Source organism: Danio rerio, chromosome 22 (genome assembly GCF_052040795.2).
Source record: "Danio rerio strain M-AB ecotype USA chromosome 22, GRCz13ab, whole genome shotgun sequence".
NCBI classification, from domain to species: domain Eukaryota; kingdom Metazoa; phylum Chordata; class Actinopteri; order Cypriniformes; family Danionidae; genus Danio; species Danio rerio.
Genome location: NC_141042.1, coordinates 21978305 through 22004000, shown reverse-complemented (window position 1 = coordinate 22004000; position 25696 = coordinate 21978305). Strand labels below are relative to the sequence as shown.

Below are 25696 nucleotides of genomic sequence, written 5' to 3'. Positions count from 1 at the left end.
TAATAATAAAAAAAAAAACACCAGTACATTCAAACATGGCCATATAAAATAAATAATATGCACCATCAAGGTTTACTTGGTCAAATACAAATGTTGAAAATGGAGTGAAAAAATAGGAGTAAAATTTTCCATGAATAAAAAGTGCACTGCTTTCACCTCTTAAAAAGATAAGCAAGGAAGAGGCCCCAGATTCTTTCAAGCTTAAGAGCAGCAACCATTTCAGTCAGCCTTTAGTGAAAAGTAGGTGGTACTGGAGACTTTTAACCAACAATCCAGCTGAAAACTTAAAAGTCATTGCAAAAATGGCTTCTCTTAAAGGAAACTCAGAGAAAAGTTGACATCACTTTAGTGCACGTTTAGGCAATTCATCAATATTCATAAAAAGAAAGATGCCTGTTTTTGCTGAAGCTACTTTTACCAACTTTAAAAGTGCATTAGCATATAAATGACCTTCAACCAAACAGAAAAAGCCTGAAAACACAAAATTAATATTCCTTAGCATCACGGGAAGTGATTAGAATCACCCTGCGTTAACATGAAAGTGATACACGAGTGTGCAATAGACGCTGTCTGGGAGGGGTTGCTGAACCCAAACTGTTTATTTTTATACCTCCATTTATTCTGATTGCTGACTGCGTGCTTCCCTGTTGTGTTTGCTGAGTTCTCACCCCCTGATGCTAATACCGTAGCTTTGGGACAAGAGAGTGATTAGCCTGAAACGTAGGCAGCACAGCAGTGCCGAGTCTAATATAAATGATATTTGGAGAGAAGTCAGACACGATTGGGATGAAGAGTAAAGAAAGAAGGACACCGGGACAGGGAGGTGTGTGTGTGTGCCAAGAGTGACTGCAGTGTGAGTCGTATATCTCTCTGCAGATGCCAGAACAGGAGGGCATAGCACAGTTGCATTTGAGGGACAGATTTTAGCATCAGAGTTTTCCGAGTCGTAATCGTTTTGGCCTTAGTGTTGCAGACTGATAACCGTGGTTCTGTTATGACAGCTTTGGTAGAATGAGGAGTGGAATGAGAACTTGTTTTGCGGAAGTATTTTGTGTCCTGGTTGCGTGGACAGAAGCAGAGGTTTTGTTCGTCCTCTGAGCTCTATGGATCCTCATGTCGTCTTTAACCCAATGAAACACTTCTGCATGTGTTACGGCGTGATTACGGTAAGTACAGCCTCTCCTCGAGAGGTTATGCAGAAGGAAATAGAAGAGTGCAATATAGTATTAAATTATATATTATTAAAACTGTAGTAATATATTGATTCTGCTATCAAAATTTTGGAAGTTGAAACTTTGGGTTACAAAGTAAAAGTTAAAAAAATAACAGGCTACAGGCTTGAACTTTAAAAATGTGATTTTGTAAAAACGGTGATGTCATACACACTAAACTTACAAAAAAATATCAGCAATATTGTAGAAAATCTTGTTACTTTTTAATATATCTTTGACTATATCCAGCTACTCACCTATCATGAAAATGACTGTCATATTTCCTAGTTCCTCTAAAAAGCCTGCCTCTGAAAAGAGGCTCTGATTGGTCAGCTAACATAATGTGCTGTGATTGGCGAATTGGCTCCACATCATCAGGAAAAGTGCCATGCCCCTGCAAGCACATGCTTTTGCACTGTGTAAATACCGTCAGTCGATAATAGCTGTTAAACATATCAGTTTGAGTCTTAATCAGACAGAAAATAAAGAGGACACAGCTGAACCTCATGCCTGCTCTCTAAAATACCATCTAACAAGTGTCTTTTACATATATGTTATGAATAAGCATGTATAAGTAATATGAAATGTTCACATATCTTTTGCGAATTTGTTATTTGAGATGTAGAACGCAGGGAAAGTGGCCGCATAGATAGACAATGCAGCGCTGCTGAAGATTGTGGCTTTTTACAGCAGTTTGAGGGATAAATATGAATTTGTAGCTAAATTGTTAGCGGTACCAAAAAACATTTCTATTTGTTTACATCATTGTTTACGTCCTTGATACAACATAACATTAAAGCTAGACACTATGGATGTAATAGATTAAGTTTAACAAATAACTTAACTGTAACAACACTTACAGGTTGTGGCTCACAGTCCACAGCATCTTCTATTGTGGTAGGAAGAGTTTTAAACCGAATCCAGCACTGAACAGGGAGAGATTCTGGAAGCTGTCCTTAAAGGGGTGGTCCACTACGATATCATAATTTAAATTTAAATGTGTAGTGCAGCTTTGTGAACATAAACAGCATCTTTGAATGTAATACGCTCAAAGTTCAATGCAAAGGGAGACCTTGTTTTTTACAGAGTTAGCTTAGCAAAGCCTACAATGAACGAATTTTGGGGACTACAAAAAAATACTTCCGTCCCTTGTGAGATCACAAAAGTACTTTTACCGGGCACACACACTGCGCAGCTAAGGGGCGCTGTAATGTTACAGCAGAGGGAGCTAAAATGCCATCCAAACGCTGCTGTTTCTACAGAGCTTCTTCTGTTTCTGTATTTGGGCTTCCAAAGGACATGACACAATGACAGAAGTGCTCAAAGTTCAATATTAATTATGTTCCAGAGAATTATGAAACACATACTAAACATGATTTGACAAAACGAAGCTTCCAGAATCTCTCCCAGTTCAGTGCTGGATTCAGTTAAAATTTCCTCAATGAAGGAGCAGCTCCAATAAGCAGAAGCTGTTGCCTGTGAGTTTTTATTTGTTAAAACTGATTATGACATGTACAGTGTCTAGCCTTAACGGTACGTTGTAGCAAAGATGTAAACAACGGGAAATGCTGTTTGGCAACTCTAACGATTTAGCAACAAATTCATATTTATCAGTCAAACCGCTGTAAACACACACACACACACACACACAAACACACACACTTCACTAGCGTGTGCGTGTCTCTCTATAGGCAGCTTTTCTGTGCGTTCTACATCTCAGATAATGAACTCGCAAAAGATATGTGAACGATTCATATTACTTACACATGCATATTCTGAATATATGTGAAAGACGTCGTGTAACGCGTTGAGTTAAAAAATACAGGAGAGCTCCCCTAACTCATGTTGCAGCAGAAAAAATAAATCAAGGCTCACACAGGTCGCATCCCACATCTTGTGCTTTATTCTTCTGTCAGTGTCACTGTAAATTACAGAAAATAACCTAATCCGAGCATCAGACAAAAAGAAAAATAAACATCGGTCCCGCGCACATGCGCTTCTCATGTTACACGCGTCTACAGACAGTTCACACACACACACACACACTCACACACACACACACACACACAATGGCGATCTCTCTTAAAGGAGCCGCAACCCATTTTTACTCGTTACAGACACTTGTCTGATTTTATTTTAGAGATCGGGCATGACATTGACTGAGCCGATCCGCGAATCACAGCACATTATGACAGATGACCAATCAGAGTCACTTGAAGGCAGGCCTTTCAGAGGAACTAGGAAATATGACAGCTGAGTAGCTGTATATAATCAAAGTGAGATTTATGAAAAATAACGTGATTTCTTTCAAGTGAAACATGAGCACACATTGCTTTGCATCTTATAAACACAACCAAGCCTTAAAATTAAATTCTGGACCACCCCTTTAATCAAATGTTAGCTATATATATATATGTTATAATTATCTGGAACATACTTAAAAATAGCAGCGTTTGGACTGCATTTTAGCTTTCTCTGCTACATTACAGCATTAAAGTTCCTCTGGCCATGCCCCTTTGTGCTAAGGGTGTATGCGCATGGTGAATGGACATAACCTGAAATGTTTGTGATCCTACTAGCCCAGATGTATTTTTTGTAGTCCCCAAAAGAGATGTTGTTTATGTTCACACAGCTACATTACACATCATCTAAAGTTGAAAATATGATATCGTAGTGGACCACCCCTTTAAGACAAAATCATGATTTTGAGAAAAAGGTGACATAATGCAGAATAAACTACAAAAACAGTGATATTGTGCACAATAGACTACAAAAACAATTATGTCGTGCACAAAAAACTACAAAAAACTTTTTTTAAATGGCAGTTTTAACTACAGAAATGTGATTCTGTAAAAATGGTGATGTCGTTTTCAACCAACTACAAAAGCTTTAGTTTGTAAAAATGGTGATGTCATCTGTAATAAATTACAAAAACTACAATTTATTGTGATCAAAGTTAGAGTAGATTTTTGGTCAAAGCCTCTAAGCCTTTCCTTAGTTCACCTGAATGTGTTTGGTGATGTTGTAAACTTTTTAAGGCGGTAATTAGAGTTTATAAGCTATTGTGTAATAATATATGTGTTACAGTCTGAGTCTGCTTCTCTGTGTTTCAGAGTCAGGACTGGAGTAAGACAGATGACAGATTATTGCAGGCCGTGGAACAGAATGATCCAGAAAAAGTAGCCACACTCTTGGTGAAGAAAGGCCTCTGTCCATCCAAATTGGACGCGGAGGGAAAATCAGCGTGAGTGGACATTTGGCATTATAAAACACAGCCTTGTCAAATATTAAAATATATATTTAAAATACCTTGGACAGTGAACAATGAAAGACAAGGCTCCATTCGCAGGTTTCATCTGTGTGCGTCTCGAGGTCGATTGGACTGTTTAGAGGTCATCCTCTCTCATGGGGTGGACATCGGTGTAACAGATGGAACAGGTAACATTTAGTCAATTAATTTAAGTATTGAATAAAGTGGTCCTATTATGCCCCTTTATACAAGATGTAAAATAAGTCTCTGATGTCCCTATAGTGTGTATGTGAAATTTCAGCTCAAAATACTGCACAAATAATATGTTTTATAACTCTTTGAATTAGTTTCAGTAACCCAGCTGTGGCTGTGAGACGAAAATGCTACCCACTGCGCCGTCGTGACGCCCCAGAGTATTTATTTTCTAACATAAACATTTTCACTTGTTAATCTGACCTACAGAATAGTCAATATAAATCAATATAAATGTTCTGATTCTTTATAGGCCTTTCTTGTTAACAGTTTGCAATAAGGCTCCTTTTATTAACGATAGTTAATGAAACTATGCTAACAAGTGAAAACAACTTGTAAGACCCTGTTAAACCTTGCACCGTGGTGCAAACCGTGGGCTCTTTTTTAACGATCTAGGCGCAAAGTCTAAAGTCCCCGACATATGGTCTAACAGTGTTGTGCTTATTCTCTCAATGAGTAAAGGGTTTTTTTTTGAGAATAAACCAATCAGAGTCTCATCTCCCATTCCATTTAAGAGTCAGTTGAGTCACGCCATGGCGCATTTGCTATTTACATGGTGGACTTTGTAATTGGAAAAACTGAACGCTTCACTAGCGAGAAAACAGTTAAACAGAGCATCTGCAGCACGAGAATAAAGAATAAGCCTCCTCCATTCGGCCTCTTTACATTCTCTTTCTCTTACTCTCTTTCATAGATGAGGAAATGGTGTTGTACGCACTCCACTGAAGACTGGTTGCACTGGTCTGAAAACAGCAACACGTCGCGGCAAACACATCTTGCGGCTTATTTCACCGGGTGCATGATAGGGCCTGTATTTTTCCGTCCTTAAAATAAAAGCAACAGTGGATTCGAAAACGTCCTTTATGCTTTTGCGCCATGTGCTTTAGACTTTGCACCTAGATCGTTAAAATAGATACCAAAGAGCATGTCCACTTTTGCTATTTAAGGGATGGAAAAATACAGTCTGCGCAGTTTCTCAAAATAGCAACGTACCAACAATGCGCCTTTCAGACCAGCACACCCATGAGTCTACAAAGTAGCACAAATGGATTTGCTATCTTTAACATGGAACAAAACATAAAAATTACAGCTGCTGTTTTAAAAATAGCAACAAATTGCGCCATACATGTCCGGGTGTATGACAGGGCCCAAAAACTTCAGTAATTATCGCAACAAGAAAATTTGATTCTGTCATACAGTTTGCTTAGTTTCAATACAATCTATTCAATTTTTTTTTTAGGGTTTAACGCTCTCCATCTTGCTGCTAAGAATGGACAGCCAGATTGTCTGAAGAGACTTCTTCAGGTAGGAAATTTCAACCACAGTCTCATAGTCCTAGAAAGCCAGTGTTTGCTTTAAGTTTTAAGTGGTAAAGTATGGATGTAACATTTATCCTACAGGAAAGGATGCCTGTTGACTCCACAGACAGTTTTGGGAGGACTTCGTTACATCATGCTGGTAGCAATACTGATACAGATCTAAAGTTTAAACCAATGAACATTATTATATTAAAGTTATTTTGGTATTCATTTTGTGCTGTATGTGTTTTTATGCAGCTGTAAGTGGTTGCTTGTCCTGTACGGAGATTCTCTGGGACTTTAAAGCCAACCTTGATGCTCAAGATGGAGTAAGTTTAAAACACACTTTAAATTTGATTGTGAAATCAAAATTAACCAAGTTTATTTTGCTAGCACACATTGTTATACTTTAGGTCATAAGTCTCAAACTCGATTCCTGGAGGGCCGCAGCTCTGCACAGTTTTGCTCCAACTCAAACACAGCTAATCAAGACTATAGAGACTACTAAGCAGGTGTGAGGTGGAGGTGGTTTGAGCTAAACTGTGCAGAGCTGCGGCCCTCCAGAAATTGAGTCTGACTCTTTGCTTCTGTATCTAGTGTCAGGCCTTCCTGTTGACATCAGTTTAACTATAATATTTTTAACCATACCCTCTTATCATTAGTTTGCTATGAGGGAATAATGCGCAAAAAGAAAGCTCTGCCCCTACTCAGTACTCTGTTTAAGTTGGAAGTACATGAACATACCGCAATAAAAATCTCTGAAACTTCCGGTTAACGCCGACTTTATATTTATATATTTGTGCATTTGGCAAAAGAATTTAGCAACATTCAAGATATATATTTCTCATTATACACCCCAGGGCTGTAATAAATATGCTGGACTATTTGGGGTTCTAAATGTTTTATGTGATTATTTTTATTAGGATGGTTCAACTCCATTGATCCTGGCAGCCCAGATGAGCAGAATCGAGCTTTGTGCCTTTCTTTTGGAACGAGGAGCCAATCCTAATTTACAGGACAACCAGGGCAGGTTGGTTATACACTTATGGCTTGTTTCCACTGAGCAGAAGGGCTTAGTAAAGTACAATAGGGTATGCCTTTATTTCTGTTTTTAGTGTGAAAGGTACCAAAATAGTATTTTTTGGCACTCTTTCATATATCTAGCACAACAGGGTGCTGAATGCTGACTGGTTTAAAGAGAATCATTCAACATGGGCTCATTCTGAAAACGTAGCCCCATATACATTTCTAGAGACCGTGAATTATGTAGCCTGAAGTATGTATGGCTGAATTTTGTCTTTATAATGAATCTCACAGGGCGGTATGATGCCGTTCCCTTTTTGCGCTCACCAGCTAACCGCTTAACTTCATATGGACGACTGTTCCCAGTTTGTAGCTTTCGCCATGTACGTTGGCGGACTTGAAATGCAGAGAGGAGTTAACCATGACAACGGGGTTTGAGTTTGGTAAAGATCGGTTCCAGTAAGACAAAAACAGAACCCATAAAATATAATAAACAAGTAAATAACAGGGTGAGAATGTGGTAAAACCTGAAAACGTAGTAAAACTCAGGCGAGGGCTATTCTTTTTCTGGATAGTTTTTTAAAACTGTTGGTTGGGGTTAGGGAAGTGGTTGGGATGGTGGGTCAATCTGTGCTTTTGAAAACACTATTGGTTGGGTTTAGGGATCGAGGAAGGTGTGTCAGTCGATCGGTCAGTCAGTCTGTAAGTCAATCAACAGCAGCCTCTGGTGGATTATGTGAGAACAGCAGGCACGAATTGCACTCACGAGAAAAATTTAGGATCTCAAATAGCACACACAGTGGCCACTGGTGGATTAGCAAAAAAAAAAAAAAAAGCAAAAAAACGTACCTCCTCGGACATTTTTGACACTCTCCAGAAATTTACATAGCGGTATGTTTTGAGAATGAGCCTGGAATCGTCACTTTTTTTATTGCAATAAGACAAGGGAATGACTATATAGAAAGTGCCATTTTTAGAGACAGCTGAAACACAACACCGTAATACCTTCAGTGTGCAAAACAAGTGCTATATGAACAACCCTTATGACTGTTCCTAAATAGCGTCCATAACTTCTGACATACACCATGCAAAGAAGTTTGTTTTGCTAATTTTTCGATCAAAGTTTGATCATTTGGTTCTGCATTTGGAGAGTTAGTCCTTGCAATTTTCTGACATACACCAGGCAAAAGTGTTATTGGCAGTGGAAACATAAGCCTGGTTAGGGTGACCCGTACCGAATCATACTGTTCTGTTCCGTACTGAACTGTACTGCTCAATGGAAACAAGGTAACTTAGAAACTGTCAAACTAAAAATTTAAGTTCAAATTTTATCTATTTGTTCATTTATGTCTGTATGTAACTAACTGCTGAATTCTACTTGGTTTATTTCAGTGTGTCCATTGTAAATTTTAACTAAAATATAAACGGCCATTTTATTAGGTACAGTTTACTAGTACAGTGTTGGAACCCCTTTTGCCTTCAGAACTGCCTAAATCCTTAATGGCATAGATTCAACATGGAACTGGAAATATTCCTCAGAGATTTTGATCCACATCGACATGATAGCATCATGCAGTTGCTGCAGATTTGTCAGCTCTCGTCTATCCTCCGTAGATCCCAGTAGATTAGCAGATTCTGATATACTCAGACCAGCCTGTCTGGCACCAACAACAATGCCACATTCAAAGTCACTTAAATCAGCTTTCTTTCCCATTCTGATGCTCAGTTTGAACTGCAGCAGATCATCTTGACCATGTCTACGTGCCTAAATGCATTGAGTTGCTGCCATGTGATTGGCTGATAAGAAATTTGCCTCAATGAACTGTTGGACAGGTGTACCTAATAAAGTGGCCAGTGAGTGTACATATTAGATAAAACTTGAACTCATAAGAGCTGTCATTATTATGTTTGGAGGCAGATCAGCGTTGATGTTTTCCTGTGAGAGTGACAGCATGGAGACGGTCGAGATGTTACTAAAGGGTGGAACAAACCCACACCTAACCGATGCCCTCGGCCATAACTCCACCCACTACAGCATCACCGCCGGCAACCACAGTATAACCCAGCTCCTGCAGAACCTAGGGGTAACCACAGGTAAGCCACACGCACACATACACATCAAACCCTCACCTTTAATTCCTCCACCATCTGGAGTTTGGTGGTGGGTCTTTCAAGCATCTCTGATCTCCATTTGGATATGCCCGTAATCCGAGAGGACGGACTAAAAAGCAGATGTTAAGCTGGGTCAACGGATGAAAACACTGGAAGGTTTGCAAACTCGAGTTACAATTGCAAACATATGTGGGGCTGAGCTGGAAATGGATCCCAGTGTTAATAAAGGGCCCCTGTGGTCGCGCCACCTGACAGAGTGATAAATGTGCAGCCTTTCATGTTGCCTCTTATTTTACTGCAACTGCGAGCGTGTGCTGCAACGGCAAGATTATATATAGTCATGTGCTTGATCAGAGTGTTTCTTTGGAGTGATGGTGTCTGTTTCTTATTTCTGTCCCATGCATTCCCAGCTGCTGAGGGTTCGAGTGAGGAGGTAATTGTTACTAATGGCATTTCAAAAGAAACAGCCTCTCCCAAAACTTTATGACATGCAGACATACAAGTAAACCACACAAACTCTTCAAGGATGCTCCGGGACATGTTGTGTTGCTCTTAAATACAAATCCAGTCAATTCTGGGTCTCATCTAATTGACTGCGGTATCCAGACAACTTCATTTCAAGGTGAAGTGTGTGATTTTTGCGCCTCTAGTGGGGTTAGGTCAAATTGCAAATCAATATTTAAGCCACCACACTTCTGAATCAAGGATTGGTCACATTTATCATTGTTCCTGACATTTTTGTTTGAAAGGGGGTGATTGTGATAGAAAACACTCACCGGCCACTTTATTAGGTACACCTTACTAGTATTGGGTTGGACCTCCTTTTCAGAGCTGCCTAAATCCTTCAAGGCATAGATTCAACAAGGTACTGGAAATATTCCTCAGATATTTTGGTCCAAATTGACATGATAGCATCACGCAGATGCTGCAAATTTGAGGACATCCCTAAGGTGCTCTATTGGATTGAGTTCTGGTGACTGTGGAGGCCATTTGAGTACAGTGAACTCATTTCTATGTTCAAGAAACCAGTCTGAGATGATTCCGCAATGTTTTTCCAATCTTCTATTGTCCAGATTTGGTGAGCCTGTGTGAATTGTAGCCTCAGGTTCCTGTTCTTAGCTGAGAGGAGTGACACCCGGTGTGGTCTTCTATTGCTAAGGTTGGATGTGTTGTGCATTCAGAGATGCTCTTCTGCATACCTTGGTTGTAACGAGTGTTTATTTAAATTACTATTGAATTTCTATCAGCTCAAACCAGTCTGGCCATTGACCTCTGGAATCAACAAGGCATTTGCGCCCACCGAACTGCCGCTCACTGGATGATTTCTCTTTTTCGGACCATTCGCTATAAGCCCTAGATATGTTTGTGCGTGAAAATCCCAGTAAATCATCAGTTTCTGAAATACTCAGACCAGTCCGTCTGGCATTAACAACTGTGCCACGTTCAAAGTCACTTAAATTACCTTTCTTTCACATTCTGATGCTCGGTTTGAACTGCAGCAGATCGTCTTGACCATGTCTACATGCCTAAATGCATTGAGTTGCCGCCATGTGATTGACTGATTAGAAATTTGCGTTAACGAGCAGTTGGACAGGTGTTTCTAATAAAGTGGCCAGTGAGTGTATAAACTTCATACATTTCTACTTGGGTTATTTACACTTTTTTGCCAACTAAATCAGAAAAATCCATTTATTTTTATTGAACACTGTGTTTTCTATGTTGTTAGTGTGACTACACATGGTCAGACACATGCATTTAGCATTATATGAATAACATCTGATCAATATCAAGGTAGAGTCTATAATTGGTGAATTGTATTGCGTTATTGACTTGCAGCTCATTGTATTTTATCTATAGTATCTATTATATTTGGACAAAATCTCTAGTCTTCTCTTCTTGTTCTGGTTTCAAATATGTCCCAAAGAATAAAAAACAAGTTGTTTCAAGGTCATATATCACATATATCATATATTAGTACCCTTTGATTCATTTTATTTTAATATCTATGCAATGTTTGTGATTTTTATTTTAAATTAAATAGTATCAGGGTTTATACTAACATAGCTATGACCGTATCATTAAACAGCAAATGATACGGTAGACTAACACATGTATCTGCTCCTTAAATTCATTAAATATTTGCATTTATAAACATGAAATGTTAAGTACATTTAAAATGCATTGGAAACAAGCAGAAGCAATCCAAGTGAAGTGACACTTTTTTTTTTCTTCTAGTATCAGCCTGCCGTAGATATCATTTTCACGTGCTGTGGCATGTTGTTTAAATAGCAAATGCATTTGCATCCATTTGTGTGCCCATGGGCGTGTTAGTGTTTTAAAGCGCATTGTTGGCCCATTGCTATTTTGAGACAACTAAAATTGACCGTGCCATTAACCAACTAAAAGCTGGTCTAAAGTAAATGGTGCAATTTTTTTGAAATTTGTTAATGAAAAAGCATATCAGTAATACGTGCCAATAAGCAGATCTGCAACCTGCTTACACATTGCTTATTACACAAACAGGGATGGGCGGAAGCACATAAAGATTTTAAATAATAAATATATTAAAGGATTAAAATGTAAAAGATGATTATTTCTACATAAATATAAAACCGCTATCTCTTTCCACACCTTCTTCACCTCTTTGATGGAATTTGGCTTGTTATGTGGATGGTCTGCTCGTTTTAACCCTTACACACAAGCAGATCCATTTCCTCACTAGGGAAGTGTTTATGGAGCCAGATCAGTCTCAAAAATGATACATTTACAAAATATAATTCATACATCCACAGCACGAGTGAAATTTACAAAATCGAGTTTGTAAGTTCATAACACGATTTGTAAATACACAAATCCAATTCATAAATTCAAAACACGATTCATAAATACACAAATCCAGTTCATAAGTTCAAAACATGATTCATAAATACACAAATCAAAGTCGTATATTCAAAACACAATTCATAAATAAACAAATCCAGTTCGTAAGTTCAAGAAAGGATTAAAAAATACACAAATTCAATTCGCAAATTCAAAACACGATTTGTAAATACACAAATTCAATTTGCAAATTCAAAACATGATTCATAACACAAATTCAATTCGCAAATTCAAAACAAGATTCAAAATACACAAATCCAATTCATAATTTCAAAACACGATTCGTAAATACACAAATCCAATTCATAAATTCAAAACACGAAATTATAAATACACAAATCCAGTTCATAAGTTCAAAACATGATTCATAAATACACAAATCAAAGTCGTAAATTTAAAACACAATTCAGAAATAAACAAATCCAGCTTGTAAGTTCAACAAAGGATTGAAAAATACACAAATTCAATTTGCAATTTCAAAACATGATTCGTAAACACAAATTCAATTCACAAATTCAAAACAAGATTCAAAATACACAAATCCAATTCATAATTTCAAAACACGATTCGTAAATACAGAAATCCAACCCGTAATTCAAAACACGATTTGTAAATACACAAATTCAATTCGCAAACTTAAAATACGATTCGTAAATACACAAATCCAATTCGTAATTCAAAACACAATTCATAACATATATCCAATTTATTTGGAAAAAATATTTTCGATTTGATATTTTTAAATTGTGTTTTGTTTTTCTGAATTGTGTTTTCAATTTACTAATTGGATTTTGTACATGTGAATTGTGCTGTGCTTGTTTAAGGGTTATTTTGTAAATGTATTATTTTGGAGACTGCTCTGGCTCCATAAGTGTTCAGTTTTTCCACTTGAAAATCTTCCATGTAAATAGTGAACGTGCTTGGCTGAGATGAGATTCTGATTGGTTTAATAAAAGTTATGCCTAAAACACACGCATAACACAATAAGTGAATAAGGACAACCCTTTTAGACTATGCGCAGAGTAGGCAGACTGTTTTTCCCATCTTTAAAATTGCAAAAGTGGATTCAGACACATTCTGAAATAACCTGTGCCATGCGATTTAGATCATGTGCTTTGATCATTAAAATAGAGCTCAAAGAGTGACCAAAAGCACTGCTTTATGAAAAATATTAAAAAGTTTGATTAAGCATCACAAAAGTACACACTTCACATTTAAGGAGTGAGGATTAACATCTTGAGACCGAAGTGTATGTTGCAAATGTGACTAACATGGCTGCTGCTGCTTGCTTTGTTTTCTAACCTGTACATCTTGAAAACTCACCCATATCAGCAGGCTCCTCCTCCTAATCCCCCGTCTAGTGGAACCACGCCCCGCAAGAGGAAAGCCCCTCCTCCTCCTAAATCTCCTGCTCAGGTACAACATGGGGTTCATGAATTCTATGAAACTGCAATGAAATCAGTTGTTTTTGTTCACCAGAAATGAAAACTCTGTGATCCTTCACTTACCCTTAAAGCAGGGATTCTCAACCGGTGGGCCTCAGCAATCACGCAGCTTAAAAATAGCTTAAAATTAACTTAATTATTGTACTATGATTATTTGATTTCATTAAATATGTTTTATATAAAAATGATTGGTGTAATGGCATTTCCCATTTTCTGTTATTGATTACTTCGGTGCAAAAAGAGCCTCATTGTAAAATACAGACATAACTGTGGCTGCACTTCCAACCGCTGCACCTCAACTAGGACTACATGCTTAACTGTATAAAGCAAACCATCAGGCAAATTTAAAGGTAACGATGACTAGAGTTATAACCAGTTCGCACATGCCTCATGTCTCCATTGATTTGCAAAGTATGCGCTCTTTAAAATATCAGCATAGTCGTCCAATTTAGTGTTTTATTACGTGAGTGCGAGTGTTTTTTTATAACAGGTGAGCACCCATAGATGAGGATCTAGCAAGACTCTGTGGTGTGTTAGTAAACAGCTGTTCACTACTGTCAGCGAACTCCAATAATACCCTTAAAACAGACTTAGAGTGTTTTTGCTGTTTATTTTTAAAGGATATGATCAATAGATGAACAATAGTCAGTCCAATTCAAAGCAGCAGCTTTTTTTGTCATCTCCTGTTGTCCTGTCAGGTTCATTTATTAAAGAAAAGGCCCAAAAACTCTGTAGTTGTAAAAACATACAGTACCTGAAGATTTCCGGAGTTTTAAATCTGTGTGTTTTAATTAAAAAATGTATTAAAACTATGTTATTTTTTTGTAACAATAGTGAAAGCAAAAGAAATGTTTTGCTTATAAATAAAGGTTTAAAATAAGCTTTTTCTCAAGACGATCAGTTTAAGAAAAAATGTCAGACATGGGCCTTCAAAACATTTCTAAGTGAAAAAGGTTAAGAACCCCTGCCTTAAAGGAGCTGTCGAACTTAAAACAGAAGCATTTGTGAATTCAATTTGGAATATTCTAAATGAACACATGCCTGATGCCAGTCATTTACATGAACTGAATTTCCAAATCTCACCTTTCTTTCTTGAAAAATTATTTCTTGAAATATTCCCTAAGATTTCACGCATTTGTGCAAATTTAAGGCCCATTTAAATGAGTTTTGTTTTTAACTTACTTTTGTATTTATCCATTTAAATTTTTTTAATTGTCTTAAATAAAAAAATGTACTTACAATGGGGTGTATGCCGAAGCATGCTAATAGGACTTTTAATTTGCCAGTAACCTGGGTTAAGCGCTTCCGGCGAATTGAATGCCAATGCAAAATCCGGTGCGTTTAAGGTCTGTTTTCTTTAAAAATCAGCGATCTCAACTAGCTGAGTGATATCCGATTTAAAGTGGGTCTCAGATTGTATAAGAAGCTCTGCATTAAATTACATTTCCCCTGCCATATCTTTATAATATGAGCATTTATTTTACCCCAGTATATTCAATGGAGCTTCTGTGTTAGCCTGCAGATTCTGACGGGCACATGTGAGTAAACAGCTTTTTGTCTCGTTTTATGCTTGAGCTACTAAATAAATGCTAAAGTTTATTTAACTGAATGTATTTTATTGACATTACAACATCGATGCTGTATGAGGGACCGTATAAAATGGAAAAAAGTTCACAATAACAGGTCACCGGAAGTGTATCAGCATGGGAACAGCACTAGCTCGGCATATACCCTATTTACTCATCTTCAAGGGGTTTCAGAATTTTATGAGTTTCTTTCTTTTGTCGAACACAAAAGAAAATATTTTGTAAAATGATGGAAACCTGTAACCATTGATTTCAACAGTATTTGTTTTTCCTACTATGGACTTTTCTTCAGTATCACATGCATGGCCATTGAATGGGGCACATTTTCTTAACATGCATGGCTTATGCTTAAACATTCTGCAGGGCCTGCCTCCTTCCTCAGAAGCCTCAAACACACCCCCTTCTCCTGTCTTCACCCAATCACCTGAATCCCAGAGCCCTGCCCCGCCTTCTCCTGCCCCCAGGACCCAACATCCCCCATCTGAGAACCTTGTGAGTGACAGCCGACTTAACAAAATGTAATCTTAATTGGCCAGACATAACCCATTGTGTAATTTGCTGTTACAGTTATAATCATGTACACATTAAGTTATCTGGAATTATCAGTCTTTCATGGGAATGTATGTTTATGTGCCAGACAGAAGATGAGGAGGTCTTTGAAGAGATCCGTAAGCTCAGGCTGGAAAGAGGTCGTCTGCTGCAGAAAATCAAGGTTCTGGAGCAGCAACAGAGCAGTGCCACCACTGCCCTAGAGGAGGTACTGCACTGTACTTCATTTTATATATATATATATATATATATATATATATATATATATATATATATATATATATATATATATATATATATATATATATATATATATATATATATATATATATATATATATATATGTATACTCTTATTTAACTGATTTATTTTAACTTTACCATGAAGACAGTAAATAATATTTGACTAGAGATTTTTCAAGACACTTCTATACAGCTTAAAGTGACATTTAAAGGCTTAACTGGGTTAATTAGGCAAGTTAGGGTAATTAGGCAAATTATTGTATAACTATGGTTTGTTCTGTAGACTATCGAAAAAAGGGGCTAAAAATTTTGTCCTTAAAATGGTGTTTAAAAATGTCAGAACTGCTTTTATTCTAGCCGAAATAAAACAAATAAGACTTTCCCCAGAAGAAAAAAATATTATCAGACATACTGTAATAATCTCCTTGCTCTGTTAAACATCATTTGGGAAATATTTAAAAAAGAAAAAATTTAAAGAAGGGCTAATAATCCTGACTTCAATTATACTATTATCCGGGTATACATATATATATATATATATATATATATATATATATATATATATATATATATATATATATATATATATATATATATATATATATATATATATATATATACTCTATATATACTGTATATATATATATATATATATATATATATATATATATATATATATATATATATATATATATATATATTTTTTTTTTTTTTTTAAAATATATATTTATATATTTTGTCACTTTAATGCAGTTAAAATGAATGTTCTGTAGCTAAGCTCTCTAAAAGAGCGTCTGAGTGAGGCTGAGGCAGAGCGTGATCGCCTGCTGGTTGAGCTGGAGGAGTTGAGAGCTGCTCAGGTGAGTGGTGTGACCTGTGACTCAGAAGACGCAGAGGACTCAGATGACATGCTGGATTTCCCGGGTGAGTCAAGAATGCTTCCTGTTAGAGCTGCGGGATTAAATATTTTTAATCAAGTAGTTATCATATAATGTTATTAAACAGCTGTAGTATATTTATACATTCTGTATCGTTATTTCTGTGTTAACCAAACTCAGGCTATCATAAAATCACTAGTGTAAATGATTATACTTTGGAAATAAACAATAATCAAATTAGAGTAAATTAATATTTAAAACTCAATTATTGGTACAAATGACAAATATATTACTAAATGTACGTTACAAAACTTAAATCAATGCTCATTCTTTCAGTAATCATATAAGTTAAGCTTTTATACATGCTAGTGGACCTCTTAAGTTCCGTAAACCTCAATTCCATCTGGGTCACTGCACCATTTAAGGCTTCCTGTGCTCTGAGTGGAAATTGAACTGGAGTTTCAGGGATGGAAGGTGGGTGCATTAACATTGATGTTAAAGGTCATAACCTTTTATGTCAGTGCACCTCCTAACACTTCTAACCTCACTATCATCTGGGCCATAGCACCATTTTACCCCTCTAATTTTATTTGTCCTGCTCTGAGTGGGAATTACATAGGAGTTAGGAGCATGGGAGGAAGGTTGCCTTACAAGAATGCTAAAAAGAACCTTAGTCTCTAATATTAGTTGTTAATTTGCATTATAATGCCTCTATAACTCACTATCATTCGTGTCACAGCACCAGTTTAATCCCACCAGTTCTTCCCACCCTGGTCTGAGCTAGAATTAAACTGGAGCTTCTAGCATGGGATGAATGATTACGAACAAAGATGGCTATTAGAACACAATATCTAATGTCAGTCACTGATGTGCCTCTTAATGCATCTATACCTCACTATTATCCGGGTCACGGCACCAATGTAATCCCACCAGTTCTACTAGCCCTGGTCTGAGATAGAATTAAACTGGAGCTTCTAGCATGGGATGAATGGTTCCTAACAAGGATGACTAATAGGAGGACAAGATTTGATGTCAGTCGCTAATGTGCCTCTCAATGCTTCTATACCTCACTTATCATCCGGGTCACGGCACCAATTCAATTCTACCATTTCTACTTAACTTGTTCTTAGCAGGTATCAAACGGAAGTTTCTGGAATGTAGCCCTTTTAAAAGGGATGTTAAAGATCACAACTTCTAATTTTAATTGCTGGTGTGCCTCATAGAGCCTCTGAAAACATCACATAGCAAGCAACATGCTAACAAAAATGCTAGTGCATCAATTCTTCTAGATGGTGTTCGTCACATGTTAGTTTGTCTAGTTGTCTATTAAGACTTTAATGAGAATCGTGAGAACACATATTGCTGTTCTCAGAATCCTGCAGCTCTATTTTCTAAATCAGAATCAATGAAATTGTGGTGGGATAAACAGTTTTTGGGTCATATTAAGTGAACATATATTGACATTTTTATATGTTTTCAATATTAGGAGCAGAGAAGTTGCTGTCTAGGCAATCACGTGGTCTAGATGCCAATTTGCCAGCTGAGCAGGGTGAGGGCATCTCTCAGGAGAATCCTGCCATGGTCGAGCAGCTTCGCAGAAAAGTGGAGGAACTGACCTCCCAAAACGCTGACCTGGTTCTCAAAGTGCAGGTATGGTTTCTTTACTTTATACACAAACATGAAGAATGCCAACAAAGCACTAAATCACAGGACTGCCTCCGCACACATACAGAACGCTGACCTCATTGTCTGTGTTTAGACGTGTTATCAGCAGTGTTTTAAAGGTTATTCAGATGGACAAGATAAATATATACTAACCGCATACTGCACCTGACCTGCTTCTTAAAGATCTGCAGCTGCTTTAGAGATTCAGAGGCATTAACACTCAACATATATACAGCATCGGTTTCACTTTGCACCAGCATATATTATGTTGAGCTGCTTAAAATAGTCATATTTCTGGCCGTTTTACTTTTTTTCTAATTTGAAATATAATTAGTTTTGTATTTGTTTTCAGTGGTAAAAATAAAAAAAATATTATATTTTCTGTGTTTTAAAGGTTTGAGAATGAGCAATTCTAGTGGGCTTAAAAGCATTCAGGCACAAGAAATTATAATTTTTGAATCATTAAACTGTAGGACTAAAGTGTAAATTTGCATTTGATAATTGAGTTTCTGTACCTGAATAATAGACTCCCCAGAATATCATAAAGCATTGTTTTTTTACCTGTCTTCCAAGGTTATTTTAGTAATGAAATCGAACGAAAAATGAAAACTAGATTTCAAAAAAATTTTTGTTAACTGAAATAAAAATAAAAACGAGTTTTTTTTTTTAATACTAGAACTACTGTAACTGAAACTGTATTGTGTACATACAAAGCTAACTGAAACTAACCAAGATTATAGCAAAAACGTCCTTTGCTTTCGTCTTTGTATTTAATCAACCCAAGCTCATTCTGGAAACGTAGCCCCGCGGACGTTTCTGGAGACCGCGATTTACGTGGCCGGAGGTATGTAAGGCCGCGTTTAGTTTTTTTCGAGCGAACGCTGCGGGGCGGTGTGGCGCCGCTCCGCCCCTCTTCTTTGCGCTCGCCGGCCGACGGCTCGCCTCCGAGTGGAGGGCTTTCCCGATGCAACCAGTTTGTCCGCTTAGCTCACAGCGTTGCGTCGGCGGAGCGGACGCTCCGGAGGAGGAGCCGGAGCCGGCCGCGGGGACGACGACCGGGATCGAGTCCGGGGAACAGCAGGTTCCGGAAATAAGGTAAGACGAAAAACAGAATCCGAAAAATAAGGGCGAGAACGTGGCGGGATCCGAAAACGCGGTCGAAAACGAAGACGAGGGCTTTTGCTTTTTTTTTTTTTTTTCTGGATGGCTTTTGGGAACCGTCGCTCGGGTTTAGGGAAGGAGGAGGGCGGCCGAGTCGGCCGATCCGGCGGCTTTTCGCGCGAGAACGGCGCGGGCGCGAACGGCGCGCGCTCCCGAGAGGTGCCCGAGACGTGAAAAAGCGCGCACAGCGGCCTCTCGCGGATCCGCGAAAAACAAAAACCGCTCGAATACGTACCTCCCGGGACGTAAATCGAGGTCCGCAGAAACGTCCGCGGGGCTACGTTTCCACAATGAGCCCGGGTTGACTGAACTAAACTTGAACTACTGCAGTGCGGGAAAACCGAAGGCTTAAATGAGAGGATCTGGCAAAACGTATGTTTATTTCATAACAAGTCATAATGGAATAAAAAAAAGTGAATCATGCTTCATTTAGGTTGCAAAACCTAATTGTAAGAAACTTTCAGATCATGATGTTTTAACTGACTGAAATTATGATTGCTGATACATATTTTTAGTATGTTAATTCCTAACATGGTAGGATTGTCACAAAAGATCCGGTTCACGTTAAAGATCTGAAGTTCCTATCACTACTTTGTATCTAACCTCAGAAGCAGCCTTGCACACATATTGTACGTATTTCTGTTAACTTATGGCTGTGGTATTTAGATGGTAGTGGTAGTGTTTTTGTGTCATGAATACATGTTTAAATGTATCTTAAGTTAAACTAAGCAATTTCAAAACATAAAACTAAAAAAACTAGTAAATCTGCCTCTAAAACCATTTAAAACAAACAAAATGTAAAAACAAAAATTCAAAACTAAATAAAAACTAAAACTAAGGAATTACTGTCTAAATAGTTTTATCATCCCAATGTCAGTTTTGTTTCCATTATCATGGAGCCCTATTTAACACATTATTGCTATTCACATATAATCCAAAATAGCATTCAACTTTGACACACAATTCCCAATTATATCTTTCATGGTCCAAATATACAGAGCACAGCTGACATCATAATAGCATTAATCAGATCAGTGTGGTACTGTATTCTGGTAAAAATAACACGGCATGTATGCTAAAGTAAGTGCTATTGTGGCATTCGACTCATAAAGCCCTTCTGGGAAATGTTTGGGGAACATATGCTGCTTTCTTGTGTTTTCTCAGACAAATAAGCTTAGTAAAATGTTTTTGTAGCAAATTTACCAGTTATACTTGCACATTTGACATAAATCAACAATGTTAGTGAGGGTCCTCGGAATCTGGTTTGAGTTTCACTGAAGTTCAGGGTTAAGCAAACAGATCAAAGAACTCTGTGAGGATAATGGCAGAGGCAACATATGGCAACTACATGTGCTGTCTTTAAAAGAGAAAACCTATAAATACCTTAGTTATTGCAATATTCTGAGGGGGGAGCAAAATATTGTTTTGTGGTCTGCAGATGCTGGAGATGTTCGAGAAGGATGACACAGATATGCAAAGCTCAGGTCCAGATTTTGTTCCGACAGCTCAATATGAATCTTTGAGGAGAGAGTTTGAGGAACTACAGGAGAAATACTCCAGAGCCCAGGCTTCAACCGAAGCCTCAAGCATTGCAGAGGATCCTGGGTAATGTAGATAAAGAGCCCCTATTTTGTTCTATATTTTGTTTTGGGGGTCTCTAATAACACTGATATGCATGCAAGGTCAAAAAACTTGTTCATTTTCTTATAATATGCATTTATTTTTACCTAATTATCCCAACGACTCCCATGTGAATTCCTCAGCAATTCATTTGTTCCCAAACCCCTCCTTAGCGTGAAGCTTATCTGCACTGATTGGTCTGATGAATCTAGTATGTTGTGATTAGTCAACTAGGTTCAGCTTGAATGGCCACCGCGGCTAGGAAGTAGCACACAGAGTATGTTATAGCCCAATGCAGGAATGCAATAAAGCAATGCAGTTGAACACCAGCATATTACTCTACTCTCAAACCTAACCCCAAGTAATAACAACGACACACATTCATCATTAATCCACATAGTGGCAAAAGTTGAACTATTTTGAAAATTGAGAGGAACAGCTGATGGTGGCCATAGCAAAGGCAAACAGCAGAGGATCGCACATTCAGAAACGCATTTAAATCAGTAGAGAAAGAAGCACACGCCGCGTTTTCAACGTGGTTTTGGACATGATATGTGAAAATAGCCCATACAGATTAAACCTGAGAGATACAGTACAAGCACTGATCTATAATAGATCAGTGATTACTAGCTGCACGGGCCGATTACAAGTTACAACACACAATTAAATACATGTTTTGCAAATAACACAAAATGAGGCAACAATTTTAAATACACCTACATTCAGAGGAAGTAGAAACTGGCTTATATGAACTGTAATGGTTACTGACAAAGTCCCTGTCAAAGTCTGACAAAGGCTGCTTCCTAATTCCAAGAACGCAGTGAACGGACTTGTGTTCTTGTGAAGACCGGTCTTGCCAGGTCACCTCGGAAGACCGAACTCAGGAGACCACGAGAACAAAGAGAACATCTTCTGAGAATTGAGATGCTGCTCTCTTCCTGATGGTCACATGACCTTCACGCATTTTTAACAGAAAATAATTTAAACATTACAGCATTCATACAACGATTTATTGTTTCTCCCTATTTCAAAATATATATTATGCATAAAAACATTATAAAAAGACATTGCATAATACAAAAAAAAACAGATTTAAATACGAATTTCAGCAAATAAACACCCTTAATGTGTTTATGCCTTTATTAAGATTTTCATGGTAATGTTTATATTCACCTTTTCATTTAGGGAAACTCCTGAGATAAATATGTTATACCTCTGAACTTTAATAATAAAATGATGCGCTTTCCATCTCCATCCGCAATGACTTCTGGGACTTCTAGAGCGAGTTCGGTGCGCAAATCTTCTTCTTCGTTGCATCCTCAATATCAACAACACATCCGGGAAGTTTCACACATCCTCTGTTCTTGCAGTCTTTGGCAGCTGAGGATGACGTTACACGAGAACACGAGGACGCAATATTGCTGAAGAATGGATATTGATAAACAGCCAAAGTCCCATACAAAAAAGTCTCTGCTCCTTCCTTTAGTATCTAACGGCCGACGAATCCCGCATTACAGCATAGGTTATTGTATCAAAAATCTGAAAAATAACAGGAATAAACAAAGCACTAGGTTGGCTATACTGTGGTATTGTTGTGAAAATGAACTTTAACCCTTTACTCCCTACAGCCGAATCTCAATCTGTTAGTGGTAGTCATTCTTCGTGTCATCATCAGTCCTGTGATCCCCATGCTCTGCTTGTGTCTGAAGGGAAAGGCACTTTCATGTTTTACCAGAGCCAGCATTTTATATTTGGTGATCTACCATATCGATGTTGATGCATTCAAGCAAAAGATCTGAACCCGACACGATTCATTTATTTGACTCTGAGTCGACTATTCCGTTAATTAATCAGTAGTTTTAAACACGGTGCACTTATGCATTTACACCTCAGCTGGATGTTTTTATTCACTTAGTGCTGTGTTACACTGCAAGGAAGCTTATTTTCAAAATCCCATAATAGGGGCTCTTTAAATTTAAATAAGATTGTTATTTCCGGAATTGGAATTCTGTCATAATTTATTCACCTTCCACTTGTATCAAACCGGTTTGAGATTCTTTCTTCAGTTGAACACAAAGGAAGATATACTGAAGAATGTTGGAAAGCAGGACCCATTGTGGACGTCAATAGCTACCAATTTCCACCATTCTTCTGAATATCTTGTTTTGCATTTAACAGAAGAGAGAGATTCATTAAACTTTAGAACCACTTGATTGTGAGTAAATGGTGTGGAATATTTTTCTTTTTGGCTAAAATATTTGTTCTAAGTATGAATGTGTAAATCACCAAGACTTTATTCAATGTGCAATGCGAATACTTAAAAAAATGTTTGACTGTCCATTAACAAGGACCATGCACATGTGAATCCTATCAAGCGATTAAAATGTTTGCTTTTCTTCTCAGATGTGAAGAGAAAGAGGAGAAACATCAAAAAGCACTGGAGAAAAAGTTGTCCCAAGCCCAGGCTGAGTTAGAGGAACTCAAAGAACAGATGCGTTTAGGGGTCTACTCTGTGGAGGATGCTGAAGAGAAGCCTGAAAAGAGCTCAGTGGAAGGCGGAGATTTGGAGACCCACCAGTTGAAAGCGAGGGTAGAGGAGCTGGAGGCGGAGCTAGTCAGCAAAAAGACAGATGGGGAGGGGCTTAGTGAGGATGACAACAACACCATGCAACAGCTGAAAGAGAGGGTGAAGGAACTTGAGGCAGCTCTGCAAGACAGAGAGAAAGAGGGAGAGGAGAACGAGACAGTTGTAAACCTTAAAAAGCAGGTGGAAGAGCTTGGAAAAGCCCTGGAGCTAAGCAAAGCAGCAGGAAAAAAGGAGGGCGAGGGAGCACCATTGAACGGATTGCAGGCACGGGTGGAAGAACTCGAGCAGGAGTTGAAGGAGAGCGTCCCTCGAGGTCAGTTTGAAGAGGTTCAGGTCACTTTAGGCCTTCAGCTTAATCAGTTAGCTCAAGAACGTGCCGAAGTGGCTGCTCGACTCAACCAGGCCTTGCTGGAGCTGGAAAGGCTCCGACCCCCATCCCACATTGACGAGGATGAAGAGGACGATGAGCCGTCTGAGAGCTCAGAGGTCTCCATTGCATCTGGTGAGTGCACCTGTTGTCCCTCTGCGACTCTCCAAAATAACTATTTGATTCCAACGTTTAAATATAACTCTTATTTTTGACCAATCAGACCACTCTCTACATATGTCGCCGGGCGGCCGGACCTTGGAGGCCATAAAAGAGGAGCTTGAGGTGGCAAGGCAAGAGGCAGCCCAAGCTCTGGACAGCCTGTGTGCTGAAAGAGAGAGCCGGGCTCAGGATGTGCTACAGCTGAGAGACGCAGTACCACTTGTTAAACACCAGGAGTCACTGTCCGCAGTAGCCCAGCAGCTAGCTCAAACAGAGAAAGAGCTGCAAGCTGAGAGGGCACTGCGTGAGCATGCGCAGACTGAGCTCTCCAGACTGGAAATCGAACTAAAGGCTGCGCAAAAAGACTCAGTTAGCAAGGAAGAACATGATAAAATCAAGGTAAGCTACATAATTTGTGAATGAATCATTCTTAGGAAAGCTTCTGAAAGCTCCTAAAATTAAAAAGATGGAAAGACGGGGACGGAGTGCACAAGAAACAGAGCCAAGAGAGGTTCATAGTAAAGTCTCTGTGAGTGGAAACTTGATTTTTAGAGGGGGACCAAATCCTTCATTTGACCACCACACAGAACGCAATCTTTACCTGCGAAAAAGCCTTCCCTTCTAATTATTAAACAAAAAATATATAATTTCCCGCAGATTTCATTTAGTTTGTGAATTTTCGGTACACCTCTATGTATACTTGAAAATGTGTAGGCAGGGCCAGCCCTGTACATTTGGGGACCCTAAGCAGAATAATTTTGGGGCCCTACCTTGCTCTAATTAGTGGAGTATTGCCATTGCAAACCGATCCACAATGATTATATTGCTTATAAATACAGATGACAGGCAAATGCACTGAACATTCTTATATTAAGCAGTGTGTTAACTTTATTCATTAGTCAAAATAATTTCAAGATTAAATACTGATTCAAATAATCATATTAATAAAGTAATGAGAAAAGGATAAATGTTGATCCATGCTGTTACGGATTGGTAGACAGAAATACGAATCCATCACTTTCAAACAAGCCTGAAGGACTCAAGAAGTTTGATCAGGTGTGTTTAATGAGGGTTAACTCTAAAGTGTACCGAACTGTGAGTTTGACACCTGTGCTCTATGGCATCATATAAAAACCCATCCTTTTATTAAATGAATAGTTCACCCAAGAAACAAAATGTTATCATTTTCCTATTTGAGTTTCTTCTGTTGAACACAAAAGAAGATTTTTATTTCATTTAATGGATGTCAACGGCTTCCAGTCTCCAACATTGTTCAAAATATCTTCTTTTGTGTTCAACAGAAATAAAGAAACTCATAAAGGTTTGGAACCACTTGAGGGTGAGTCAATTATGAGTGGATTACAGTTTTTGGGGGAACTATCCTGTCAAGAGCGCACTTTTCTAACAT

The 25696-nt window shown here is 38.1% G+C and overlaps 1 protein-coding gene across 11 annotated transcripts in view; it reads left to right on the top strand.

The window, feature by feature from the left end:
- The window catches only part of ankrd24 (ankyrin repeat domain 24), a 35052-nt gene that overhangs the window by 3189 nt on the left and 6167 nt on the right, over positions 1-25696 (top strand). Inside the window, exons 1-18 of one of the 11 annotated variants that reach the window (XM_087304291.1) lie at positions 566-1166; positions 4325-4455; positions 4561-4649; positions 5954-6018; positions 6114-6171; positions 6270-6340; positions 6935-7041; positions 8953-9128; positions 9557-9579; positions 13362-13442; positions 15421-15549; positions 15695-15814; positions 16622-16772; positions 18213-18376; positions 20991-21157; positions 23576-24261; positions 24350-24687; positions 25590-25627. In XM_087304291.1, coding sequence (XP_087160417.1) covers positions 1104-1166; positions 4325-4455; positions 4561-4649; positions 5954-6018; positions 6114-6171; positions 6270-6340; positions 6935-7041; positions 8953-9128; positions 9557-9579; positions 13362-13442; positions 15421-15549; positions 15695-15814; positions 16622-16772; positions 18213-18376; positions 20991-21157; positions 23576-24261; positions 24350-24687; positions 25590-25595 — 2625 coding nt within the window. In that variant the 5' untranslated portion in view covers positions 566-1103 and the 3' untranslated portion in view covers positions 25596-25627. Of the gene's footprint in view, positions 1-494; positions 1167-4324; positions 4456-4560; positions 4650-5953; positions 6019-6113; positions 6172-6269; positions 6341-6934; positions 7042-8952; positions 9129-9556; positions 9580-13358; positions 13443-15420; positions 15550-15694; positions 15815-16621; positions 16773-18212; positions 18377-20990; positions 21158-23575; positions 24262-24349; positions 24688-25589; positions 25628-25696 lie in introns of those variants that run through there. The other 10 variants (XM_087304293.1, XM_087304292.1, XM_087304287.1 and 7 more) reach the window with 10 other exon arrangements.